A 13387-nucleotide genomic window follows, 5' to 3' on the forward strand; every position below is an offset into this window, starting at 1 on the left:
AACCCCTTTATTCCACTTGCGGTATTTGTTGAAGGGCCATTCTTAAATAGTTGTTTCAAATGGTTGATAATGGGTTGGAGTGGGACCTTGCAGTCAACTGGTTGGAGGTGATCTTAACAGTTCCATTCAAGAATCAGTTTTGTCTGTCTTTCCTAATATTTTATGGGAGATGTCATTAAAAGATCATGGGGAATAAACCTTCCTTTACCGCTTGAATTAAACTTTTTGAAAGCATTGGGAAAGGGACATAACTCCTGCCTTCACAGAAGCTGGCCTCTAGTATTGACTTACCCAACCAAGTTCTGTTGTGATTTTTTTTTTTTCCCAATTTAGACTCCTTCAGTTCTTCTGGTGCTGAATTGGGGTTTAGCAGGATCTTTTCTAGGCCCTCTTTTCCTACAAACGAGATGGCTTAAATGTTATTCAGTGCTCTATTGTAGACTGATATTTGGTGCTTTAGAGATTTTTTTTTTTTCTTCTGGTGTCGTTCCCCCCTTCCCCCTGGAAATACTGACCAGGAATTTACAATTGAAATATATCAGGCCATTCTGGATACACAAAGCATTAAATTTAGGGTCAAAATGTTTTTTTCCACATCAAGTTACAATCCTAAGGAAAATCCATCTTGCATTTGATGCACATACAAATACATTTGTATGTGAGCTTGGTCTCTGGATGTTATAATTGTATGTAGGTATTTTTGGTTATATATTTGTACCTCACTGATTGTGTTTCTCCTGAAAGAGGACAGGTATCTTAGGAAAAACAAAACCTAAATACTGCGTAAGAAGATTCTAATTAATTTGGACAATTTGGAAACTTTGTTGAAAGGAAGATGTTTTGCTGAGGCTGTGGCCTTGAGAAGACCAGACTTGTGGTGTTCTGCGTTCTGCCCTACCTTTTCATCTGGCTGCTGTCCAGATGTTGGAGACAGCACAGAGAGGCTTAACAGGCCTGAGGTGAACCCTGTGTGTCTGCTCAGACTGAGGGACACGAGAGGAAGAAGGTAGGGAAAACTGAGCAATGAAACAGTCAACTTCACAAGTAATACTAAGCAAGACACGGTACAAGGGGATACCTGAGCTATACCATCATGTGTTACAGTGCAGGTTAACTTAAGAGAAGTGGAAGAGGGATGCTTTTCACAACAGGGAGAAGTTTGAATAATTTTGTGACAAAGTTTATTGCTTTGATATACTCTGATATCATACTCTGATATGTTTGATTTACATAAAAGAAACAATTTTAAAGTGACTTGGGTAGAGATGTGTGTGGGTTTTTTGTTTGAGTTCTCCCTCCATGTTCTCAGCTCACCTCTGTTTGCTGGGGATGCATAATGTTGATATTGATGCATAATTTTGATGCTAAAGATAAATTAATGTCAGTGCTAATCCTTAACAAAAGTTGATGCCTAAACAAGACGTTTTGGGCTGAGCTCAGATTAATTCCTCGGTGGGAGAACACTTTTGGCAGCTCTCAGTTTCTCCTGACAGCCCATTTTCTAGCCTTGCTCTACCTGAAGAAAAGATCAAAAATGATGTATCCCCAGCAGAACAAAAGTGAGTAGAGAACAATGAAAACCAGACACCTCCCTCTGCATGATCTTTTTCCAGCCCTAGCCTTGGACTAAGGTTGAGGCACTGGCAAGGCACCCCCAAGTCTAGTCATGGGGATGAGTTACTTGTGGGAGAAGTCTTTTTGCGGCCTTTAATTTCCTTCGTTCAGAGAGGGGTGAGAGGAGGAGCCGTGTTGTTGTTGTTGGTTTGTTTCTTAATGTTGAATGAGATTTCTGCCTTTAAGATTTGGTCCCATGGTGACAAACAGGAAATAATGCTTGCTTTGGTAGTTGTTGAATTTCATTGAGGAAACGTTCCTCTTGTAAGTTGCGGTTGCGCAAGGTTTCCACAATATGCCAACTTTTGACCCCAAAACGCTTATGTCTGTTGCTGAAGCTCATGAATATGTATGTTGTTCACATTTCTTAATTCTCTCCAAGCATAAATAGGAGGGCATTTGTTCTTTCTTCTGCCATTGAAGAAAGCCAAACTTTCTTAGAACCTGATTGTCCCCAGCTTCTCTAAACAGCTCAGATCTGTTGCTTCCACTAAGAGCTTAGGTTTTGATCAAAAGAAATAGGTAAATACTCACATAATCTCATCACAGAGAACTTAGCAAGGGACATGACTGCTACTTCTAGCTAGGTCTATGCGAAACTTGTGGACTTTGACCCATTCTGCTCCTTCCCTTTATGCCTTGCACCGACTTCCTTGGTTCTGACCTGACAAATATGTAGCTTCAGTCTCCAGGTGGTTCAAAACAAGGGGTTTGGGGTGGAGAACACTAATTCCAAATTCTACGTTCTAAGAGCTCCACCTGCTCAGGCGACGATTAGACACTTCTGGGTCATTGGGGGAGATGTGCAGCAATGCTCTAGCTAGTGTTTGGTGGGTTCACAAACCTGCCAAGGCTGATTTTTTTTTTTTTTTTTTTGTCTTCCCCTCAATGATTAGCCACACCCTGGAACTGTCTTCCTGATGCTGTGGATGAGAAAGGTAGCCTAGGTGTTTCCTTCACGTTCCTTTTGTCAAGAGACTTGTGTTAGAACTGCTTGCTGCTCTGCTTCTCATTTTGGATTATCCTTTAGAAAAAAATCCCTCTTTCCATCAGTTCAGTAAGTAGTTAGGTTGTTAGCTCTTTCAGGTTTGCATCCTTTTGCAAGAAGACTTCAGTTTTTCACTCACGTTACTACAAAGCATTTTTGAAAGGTTTAATTAGACTTTTTCTGCTGTGTTACTGACCTTGTTCCTAAATGAGAATTAAATTTAATATTAACTTTACTAATGGGAAACTACTTTGAGTCATTAACAAACCTGTTTCTTTCCATTTTCCTACAAAGACTGCCTTGGCTGTGGCAATTATATCTGCCAGATGAGTGGGAGAGTTTAAGGACAAAAGGTTTTTTAGCTTTTTCCCCAATGCTGTTATGTAAGTACATGTCAGATTTTTTTTTTTCTCTTGATTCAGATAATTAATCTGCTGGTGGATATTTTTTTTTCCCCCCTGTTAATGCCATACATCTGCAATGGAAGGTGCTTTTCTGCTTCAGGTGTTGAAGAGTCTTTGAGGAGGGTTTTTGTATTCACATGGTAAGGTCATATACAGAGATCTGCCAAGCATACCGAGGGACTGCAAGCTGCAGCAGGGAGGATTTATCTCTGGAGAGCTGTTCATGCACGAACTTGCTAGGAAATAACCAAGACAGAAACTTTGATTTAAACCGGCCCCACTCAAGGAGTGAGTGCCTAAGTCACATCAGTGGTATTGGTTTGCTGTATCAGTAACAAAGATTTATATGACTGTCACCTGGAGCTGTGCTCATGCTTTCCTCCTGCTGAAGCACCTGGGGGCCATTTGTCACCCATGGTGCAGATGAGCATAAGTACCAGGTAAGGCAAGGGAGGTTCGTTCTTCCCTGTTTGTTTTGAGATACTGTCTATGTGCATGTTTACAAACCAAAGCTAAACTTTGCAGGTCAGCACTCACCTTGTGGTGGTAGTGCCTGTGCTGTGTGAGCTACTTGATTGCAAAGGTATGAGAAGGGAATGTTGCAAAGGCAGTATCTTAAGGCCTCGGATGTTAGGAGAGAGGAAAATGAATGCTGCTGTGCAAAAGTATCTCGGCCTGCTTATGCCTGGGAGTCGTTATCTCTACAATGCTGTTGTTGCCCAGAGCCTCAGCCATTTGAGGAGGGTGCTGCTTCTTCAGCAGTGGTTTACTGTTTGGTTTTATCCTTGATCGGTGGCCTGGTTTTATGTACTGCATGCGCTGAAGCTAGTCTGCGGGCAGGCTTGTTACCGTCTTCAAGGGCTTTTCTGTTGTGCTTGGCACTATAGCTCTGGCTCTTCAGCAACACCAGCCTTCGCACAAAATCCCACTATGGAAGAAGAGGTAGAACCATCCCAGTTTTGGGCACAGTGGGATGAAGGTTGAAATGTGCCACGTCGTGCTGTGTTCCCTGGGACTCTGATGCACTTCTTATTCTGAAACTTGTCCTGGACTGACTGCTTCAGTCACAGTGTTGCCTCAGCACAGGGAAGGTGGCAGAGAACACGGCAGTTCCTGCCTAGCTGAACTCCTGAGGGCTAGATTTTGCAACTTGAATAGTTTTATTAAAGTAAGATTATGAAGGCTTTCATTACAGCGAGCTTGCACATGAGCTTGTTCTAAACAAATGAGGTAAAAATGAAATTCCTTCATATGCATGAAATTCAATGGCTGACTTTGAACTTACAGGTTCTCTTCGGGGACATCTTCGTACTTGAGCAAAGGCGTAACTGCCGGCAGTGGTGGGCCATGCTTCTGAAGGACCAGCCAACTGTGCTGCCAGTTCCCCTTATTTCCCAGGCCTGGTTCTCCCCCATCCCAGGGACTTCTTCCTTACCCTTTCTCTGCCTGTCCAGCCCCAGTCGCTACCTCTCACGCTTACCAGCTGCTTATGGACTCCACTATTAGACCTAATCTCTCTGGGAATCTTTCCAAGCTTCAGAAACCCAGTTGCTGCTCCGGTTCCTTACCTACATGCTCTCCTTCCCTGCCAGTTCCCTGCCTGTACTGCCCCATCAAAAAGTCTAAGTCAGAGCGTTCCAAAGAGAAGTTCCAGAGACAATTTTTTTCAGAGGGATTAACACAGTTTTTTACATACATTTCTCAAAATCACGTGAAATTATTTTGGTGAGGATCTTACTAATAAGGCTTTTCACCAATAAGGACTTTCACAAAAAACTCAGTAGGCTGAAGCCTGGATCCAGAAAATCCTGGCCCAACCCCTGTTAGTTTCGCAACGTTACAGGCACCTGAAATGTTTGTTTTATAATGGAAACATTTGGCAAGCATTTCTAATGAATGGCAGCAGCCTGCAGTCTGACCCGTCTGGCTTCACAGCCCAGCAGAAGGGGTTTGCCATGGTGAATGTTTGTCACTGTAATTCCTCTACAAATTATTTGGAGCTGGGATTTTCTAAAGCGTTGAAGAGAACAGGAGACATTCAGCCATCACTGAATTTTGAATTAAAATGGGATTTAAACTTCACTGCTTGAAAATCCAGGTCTTAAGATTGCAGATGGGTACTTTCTCTGAGCAGTCTTTCTATCTAACCAGCACATAAATATATGTGGTTGTATTTTGAGGTGAAAATGATTTATATTATATTCATACTTGAATTCATAATCTTTCACTGTGCTTGCCAGTGCTTCACACCAAACAAGAATTTAATGCAAAAGACAACCCTCTAGCTTTTTATATAAATATGAGCCTAAAACTTTTAATATATATTTATAGTGAGAACCAGTTGCAATGGCTGTCACACCAACACAGCAACGCCGAGAGAGAGGGGTTAACCAGAGACTAACTTTTATTGTGCATTTTTATGCAACAGAACAAATGGAACTGGAGGTATGCAGTAATAAAACCAATATTCAAATTAGAATTAACACCTGAAATAGTAAACTGTAGGTAACAAATGTCTTTATAATTAAAAAATATTGACTGTTTAAAAAATTCTCTAAGTTTTTATATTCTTTAAAAGAAATGTGTGTTGCCACATAGAAAACAATTCACACATCCTATAGAAATTGTCACAAAACCCTTACTAGTCTATATTACACTATGCACTTCTTTTGTACAATATCTGGTAAAGGTCTATCCCTAACCTGTACTTACTCTACACAGTACAATCATCATTAGAAAGTATTCATAGAATTAACTACACCATAACAATAAAAATATCAGGATTAATGGTTTTTTAATCACAGTTTCTCCACAAATATTTGTCATAGAAAATATAGCGAAGGCATGTTGGCACAGATGGGCGTGTGGTACTGCTACACAAAGTTTGAGAGAAGGCAGATACATAAATGACAGTAAGATTAAAGAGTATGGAATGATAAGACAAGAATCTCTATCCTCCTGGGACTTTCTGGAGTGACATGATAGATAGCAGTTTCCTTCTGTTGCAAGCCTGCTGTCTACATCCACAGCTGGGAAGGGATGTGCTGACTTTCAAAGCACACTGCTTAAGTATGGATACCTTGCTCTGCAAGGGCTTATGTGCTATCTATTACTTCAGGTCCCACGCTATTATACCTAACATCTTGCAGGTATGTAGACACTTCAATGTGAATGAATTTATAATGCTTCATGGACGAATATAATCGGAGTAAGCTGTTGTGAATGGTTTGGGTTTTTTGTTTTTAAAATGGTGGGTCAAGAGTCGAGTGGCCACGATGGATACAAAGACAACTGAGAAAAGTTGTTGTACTCCATTATTTTAAAAGGAAACATGAACCAAAAAAAATGAGCTGGTGTCTGCTAATGCCTGTCTGTGACTACCGATTCATGTCACTGGCCAGTGCACGCAAGCAACTGAGGGCAAAACTTTGTTTGTAAAGAAAGGTCCAAACCTGCAAAGCCATTTCTACCGCCAGAGTGGCTTTCAGGATGAAGCTCTATACGTTTGGTTACTTCGCACAATATGAGAGCAGAGGATTGAGTGGTTCCAGGACGCTGGCTACATTTTTTACACTAAAAAATAAAGCTAGGCTTACTAGTTATTTCAGCAAATCTTTAGGTTATTAAGTGAGAGAGGTCTGTCCAGTCCAGTAATTCGTTCTGCGACTGTTAAAAATGAAGCATTTGTATTTTTAACCTCATACAATTAACCATTTGAAAGGAAACCATCACAATGTTTACAAAAATACAGCATGATACATATCGCCGTGGACAAATTTACAGTATAATGTTGACTCACACGTTCTGACATGTTTTACCAAGTAGTTCTGGCAAGTGTCACCACATTAAACATAGACCAGCAAGACTTACACCATCTGAGCAATGTAACATCTTCTATTACAGTTCTTTTAAAAAAAGTGTAAGTTCAACACTGAAAAGCTACTGTAGGATAGCTGTACCGTGACATTTCTATACACCGAGTTTCTCCTCCAGAGGCCACCATGCACCGTTGACAGCTCAAAGAAAGTCATCTCCTGCCCCTGGTGAGGGATGCTGTCCCAAACCCCTCGGCCTGGTGCGTGCAGCGTGACTAAACTGCTTGTTCCCTTTCAGAAAACATCTGAGTTACGCTGGGGCAAGTGAGTGCCTTCCAACCCCCTTGTAAAAGTCACCACAAATAAAGTTAATTGAGAGGTATCGGACATTTAAGGGCCTAAAGCACATCCCAGCCGAGCAAGGTCCCCTCTACAGCGGTGCACGGTGACCCTATGTCCCGAGACGTCCTGCCGGCTGGCTGTGAGGGACGGGTCACAACCGCAGGCAAAGAGGTGGCAAATGGTGGGAAGAGACTATCGGGTGGGTGAGCTGAGCCCCGGGGGGCTGCCTCAGTCCTCCATCCGCCATCAGGCCGGAGCGAAAGGAGCGCTTCGCCCCAGAGGGCCCTTCCCGAGCTTTGAGGAAGGGGCCAGGTGCCTCCTGCCCTGCCCGGTGCGCGGGGAGGCCGTCGGGAAGGAGAAGGGTAAAAGGAGCAATTAGTAGCTTCTCTCGTCGCTTGCACAAGGTGGTTAGGAAAGCTGGGGAGTATGAGACACACGTTCAGGAGAGCCAACGCTGATGAGGTAGCACTAAGGATGGTCAAAAGCAAAGTGAACTTTCTTCCCAAAAAGCAGTTCCCTGTATGGGCCAGTGGGGACACGTGGCCTCGAGGAGAGCTGGTTCGGGCTGCGAAGGGCACCAGCACTGGCCTGAGCAACCGGACAAGGGAAAGGAGATGGAAACACCCTGACACGGGAAGGAAAGGGTATCGTTTCTTTGGCATTGTATAATTTCTGCAGTGCATCAATTTGGAGGGACAATGGACTCCCAAGCCTTTAAAATTAAAGGTTTTCAGTGGACTGATTTGTTGTGGGGGGTTTTTTTGTGTTGTTTTTTTTTTTTTTAAATTTGGTATCTGCTTCCAATGTTGTATGCTCTAGTACAGTTCTGCTCTAGTACAGCTCTTTTCTTACAGCTCTCAGCCTGGACCCCAGGTTTAACTACAACACAAGTTGTAAGTTGGCTTTTCTTACCCAGCTCCTCCCTGAATGGAACACTGAGCATCTGACTGTTAAGACCAGCACGCTGCCTCATTTATTTCAAGGAATGGATATAAAACACAAATGAAAGCAAAACCAAGAAAAGGCAATTTAAAGCCTCTAAAGCTACATAATATGGCTGCAGAATAGGAACAGACAAAGCAAAACCTGTCTTCTGAAATGGCAATTTGTTTTTAGCAATCTTATTTTAATGAAAACTGTCATGATCAACTCTAATCCCCTATAAATCTAGATAAATACAGTGTCTATCTGTTATACAAAGCAATTTTTATCTATTAGAAGTGCCTGTTATTGTTCTGGGTCTTTGAAGGATTCTGCTGTTGACAAGTGCTGCTGTTTTACCCGGGAAGCTTAATTTCCTTGGCAGTTGGCTAAAGGAAGTCCCTGAATTTTCCATCTTGTGTGGTATTTTAAGGTAGCATCTATAATTACATTATTTTCTGTTAGGAAATGGGAGACTGCTTTTTTTTTAGTAAGTGTGCAGAGTTGTTCTTACATCTCCTACACAGGGAAAGCAAAGGGTACCCAGCTGTCCTGTGTCCAGACCTGGGCTTGTTAGCAATAGGCAGATGAGATAGTAGCTCCTGTTTCTTTTGACATTTTCATAGTTTTAAAATTACCTTTCCTCTGGAACTAGATGAAATGAACTGCAGTTTCCCTTTGAGGGTGCTATGAAGGATTTGGAAATAATAGGCACTGAGAAGTCCCATAGAGCAGGTCTTGAAATGTATTTCTTTCAGTTAACTGGGACATGGTAGGATGGAGAAGCTGAAATGTAGGCAGTATGTGTTCAAACATGCTTTGGACTCTTAAATGACAGCAGGATAAGTATGTTTAACAAATAGTCTCTCCTAAATTAAGTGGTTGCTACTGTTGTATGAGGTTCTTCTCACTGCCATCAATCAGCAGATCCGTCTTGCATACCTCTATTGAAGACTTCATCCTGTGATCCTGGATGGTCAGTCCCTTCGTAATACGAGTTCCCATTGTGAAGAAAAGTCCCCACTGCACGCCCTTGACGAGCATGTCCTACTGCGTCACTGAATACCTTGTTTATTTGCTCTTCGGATGGCATCCACCAGTCCGGGTTGGAAGTACAATGCATCCTAATGAATTCTGCAGGAAAACATGCAAGGATAAAAACCAACTTGGTTTTGTAGCATCCGTTATCGCCCAGGTGTCAAAAGCTCATGGGAAATAAGAAAGGGGGCATTACTGCTCTATTTAGGCAGAAGTAAAGCCTTACGGGGATGCCATGATAATGCCACTCGGACCTATTTTATTTCTGTACAAGTGTGTTTCTCCACATGCACTGTATATTCTTATACCTGAGCTAAATACGTGACGCATGGGATCTGGAGATAAAATCCCTTCTTGTGGAAATAAAAAGAACTGACTTGAAGTGATGGTTGTAATTCAGCATGTGCAATATGTGTGAAAGCTAGCATGAACCAGGATGTATTTCATTTGAAACCTGTTGTGTATTAATACCTTAAGGTGATTACTCTTGCGGGTCTTTATCGTCTCCCTCTGCTGGCTGCTTCAACATCTGCAGGCTTGCAGCTGCCCACAACCTGCTTGAAAATGTCACCTCTGTCACTTCAGTTTGGTGCTCCTTCCCGTTTGGAATATCTTTCATTTTAAGTCCTGCTTCCTCCATCTTCCTGAATCTGACACCTATTCTTCAGAGACTAAATTTGCCTGAGAAATAGCTATGTGAGATGAGAGGGCTAATTTTGGGGAGCCTGGCGATATTTTTCAAGGCAGGAGAAAATGAATTGTACTGTATGTAATAGGGCTATTTAAGTAGCTGGTGCTTCCACATACAGCTATTTGTATGTGATGATTACATTTTTTTATAATTTCTTTTTTGGATTCTTTGACATGCAACATGCTAAACTTGCAGAAGGTGCCTTACCAATTCTGGAGTTAACTGCTAGACATAGCTCAAACAGATGTATTTGGACTTTGAAATGTCCAAATATGATTTTAAATGTGAAGGCACCTTATTAGATATATTGGATACGCTGTACCTCATATGGAAACTGAGCTTATTTATTCTGTAACATTAGTTATTTCCTCATTCAGTATTGTGTGTCCCAGGATGTTTTTAAATTCTGTTTTCTGCTGTTGACAAGCCAACAGCACAATGCGTGGCATAAGGTAACTTCATTACTGTCACCACATCTCGAGACCAGGGAATGCTGTGCTTCTACATGAGTTCCTGTGCCTGGAAGGTATCTCATCTGTTGGACAATTAGGATGTGATTTTTGCATAGCTCTTCCAGCAGTGTGTCTGCAAAAGTGATAGCTATCTCGGTTTTAAATTCATTTCCCTAGATATCCACACAGGCAACAGTAAATCCTACCTAGTTAAGTTCACGTGGGGCTCCACAGACTGGCGTTTTTCTCGGAGAAATGGTTACCACGTAAAGGAGTAATGCTAGAATTTAAGCATGCCAGGCTCTTTTAAAGCTGGTTCCAGACATCAGTCAATTGTAGGAGTACATTAAAAATGTTTACAGATGTTTAAACTACTCTGAGTGCAGGGAGAGAAGCAGTTCATACTCCCTGCTATGGTGGGAAGGCAATAATTGGATGTGCTGAGAATTAGTCAGACACTTGTTACCTTGGCTTGCAAATGGGTAGGAGACAGCGGCCAACTCTTGGCTCTGTGGAGAAAGTTGTCATATTCCCACCCATGCATGAAAGCCCAAGGGAGAGCTGTCTACTCTGTTTTCTTAACTGGTTCTTAGATACTGAACGTTTTGGCTTCCTTGTCAAGCTTCTGAAAATTAAGGAAACTGGCCTTTCTCCTTCTTCCAGGGAGTGCTCCACTGGTTCTGTGTGTCCAGGACCCCAGGAAGGAGAGTGGCCATAAGCAAAAGTCCATCTACAGCTGGATTTACTGTTAAGTCTTGGTGGGAGGCAGGCGAAGAAAGGGAAAGAGAAGGGTATTAACACTGCTTGTGCATAAATTATTCAGAGAACTTTAAAGCCATTTAGTAAATGGTCAATGCACTTGTATTCAGCCTTCCATTTCCAGGGGAGCTTTAGGGACCCTGCATCTCATTCCAGGTCTCTGTGCAGCATGGTGTGCAACAGACTTGCCCTTCTATTAAGCTCTGATAGAGTACAAGGTCTGGTAGAGTATCATATAACAGGTCAACTGGTTCCTTTGTAGTAAAAAACCAGCATCTGCCTAATTGGGCTGTATGTAAAATCTGAGTTCGTTACCTGGTTACGCCAATGTACCCCAACTACAAGTCCTATCTACTTGGCCTTGTTGGATTCTTCTATCCTAGATGGGAAGAGGCTCGATCTGGTGTACATAACCACTTTGGAATCCAGTTGGATGATTAAAGATATTTTTATCACTGACTGACCATAATACACCTTTTAACACTGCATCGATTAGTAAAACGTTCTTGAAATCAGTTCAACCAAAGTTTTGTCTATGTGTTCACAAAATGCTACAAAAAGTTAACAGTGAGTTTATTAATGAAATGATAAGCATATGCATCTATAAAATGCAGATGCTGATACTACAAACATGTTTTTAATTGGGCTCTAAAAAGTCCTGGTTTGTTTGTTTCATTACAAAGCCCAGTACCAGGCCTTTCGAACAATTTTAGGAAACCAAAGTATGAACTGCCACAACAGATAATTCTTCTCAGTCTGGACCCTTTCTCTGTATTATCCAACATACTCGCTCTCTGACACCGTGAAATGCTTGCAAAATTCCCCCTCTTCATCAGGCTAAACATAGGGGAAAGTTGTCCCCTAACTTTTTTCAGTCAATGTTGCATCACTGCTCCAGAAAAAGTTAAATCCTTGACAACGCATTTGCACACACTTTGTATGTCATTAACTTGTAGATGTTCTTGGCCCTGCAAAATGTTCAAACCTATTCTGAAACTCGGTTAGCTTTTAACTCCAATGATGCACTGTAGCCTTGAGTGCCATATACCTACTACACATTAGGCTGTAAATATTCCCTGGTTAATTCTGCTGTACATCAGTGTTAAAGAATGCCCTGTAGTTTATTATAAAAGGGTGTCATCAGAGTTGTCTGATTTTTCCTTGTTTGCTGCTTCAAGTATATCAGTGTCATGTGCCCTCGTATTTGTCTCCTCTCTTAAATAAGCAGCCCTGTTTTTCCCATTTAAAAAACCAAAAGCACATATATAATACATACATACACACATATATATGTATGTATATAAAAAAAAAGAAAAGCGGAGGGTTTCTGGCTGCTTTTCACCCGCCTGTGAAACCCCTTCTAGTTCTGCAACTGTCAGCCAAACGCTTCTACTGAGCCAGAGCCAATGTGGTGAAATGAGATCACATAAGGTGGACACTGAGCGAAAAGATGCAGTACCTCTGAGACATGTTACTTTTACTGGATCCAGAGGACGTCTTTCAGGACCTGTCTCTCCTGACTGCACTGACCTTTTCCTTTTTCCAAGGCCGCATGAGTACTTAAGCTCATCGGTTGTGAAAACAAATCTGATGAGATAGCGAAGGAGCCGTCGTCCATCTTTCTTGGAAGAATTTACAGCCTCATCCCACTGTTTACTAGTAATGTAGACAGGGTAGTTGTTCAGCAACTGCTTGCTCCCCTGAAAAAGTGAAATATTTCTATTGTGATTTTACAAGGCAAATAAGTAAAGATGTCAGTTGCAATAAAAAATATGCTTTTTAACTAGCTGCGATACTGACAGCGAAACACATCCTGAAGTGAACACACAACATAATTGCTCTTACTGAGAATGAGTACTTTTAAAATCACATTTCCAATTTCTAGAACACGAATTTGGTGAGGTGCAAGGAATACGTTTTGAGAGGTGGCTATTGGTAATTTCCACTTTAACAGCAGGTTAAGAAAAAGTAAAGTATCAGTGACTGGGCATACTATTTAGTATAACCTTTCTTCTTAATCTCTTAAAATGCATAAAAAGGGTCTTTGAAGAGCGTGATCAAATGGATCACTTCATCGCAGCTGACAGTTTACTTCAGAGGTGACTCTTTTGGTCTATTTTTGTAAGAAATTTATTAATTCTGTAGAACACACCTGAAACTTGACAGCAGTTATGTTACTGTGAAAAATATAAAGAAAATAAATAAAGGAACTATGAAAACTAAAAGCTTCGTTATTATTAATGAATGCCGTATTAACTCAAATTATAGCTTTACGGAGATGCCACCATGTCAGGTGGAAAGAAATTTTGCTTTTAACCTTCATCATTTGTGTGCTTCAATATTCCAACACTAAATTAATGCCG

General features: G+C 41.5%; 1 protein-coding gene across 2 annotated transcripts in view; it reads right to left on the reverse strand.

Annotated features, from left to right (window-relative positions):
- Positions 1-400: 400 nt before the first annotated feature.
- The window catches only part of BEND4 (BEN domain containing 4), a 72644-nt gene continuing 59657 nt past the window's right edge, over positions 401-13387 (reverse strand). Inside the window, exons 4-5 of one of the 2 annotated variants that reach the window (XM_080398787.1) lie at positions 12484-12724; positions 401-9218 (exon numbers count right to left, since the gene is read on the reverse strand). In XM_080398787.1, coding sequence (XP_080254913.1) covers positions 9001-9218; positions 12484-12724 — 459 coding nt within the window. In that variant the 3' untranslated portion in view covers positions 401-9000. Of the gene's footprint in view, positions 12725-13387 lie in introns of both variants that reach the window. The other variant, XM_080398786.1, reaches the window with a different exon arrangement.

This window comes from Falco punctatus (assembly GCF_963210335.1).
Source record: "Falco punctatus genome assembly, chromosome: 1".
NCBI lineage: Eukaryota > Metazoa > Chordata > Aves > Falconiformes > Falconidae > Falco > Falco punctatus.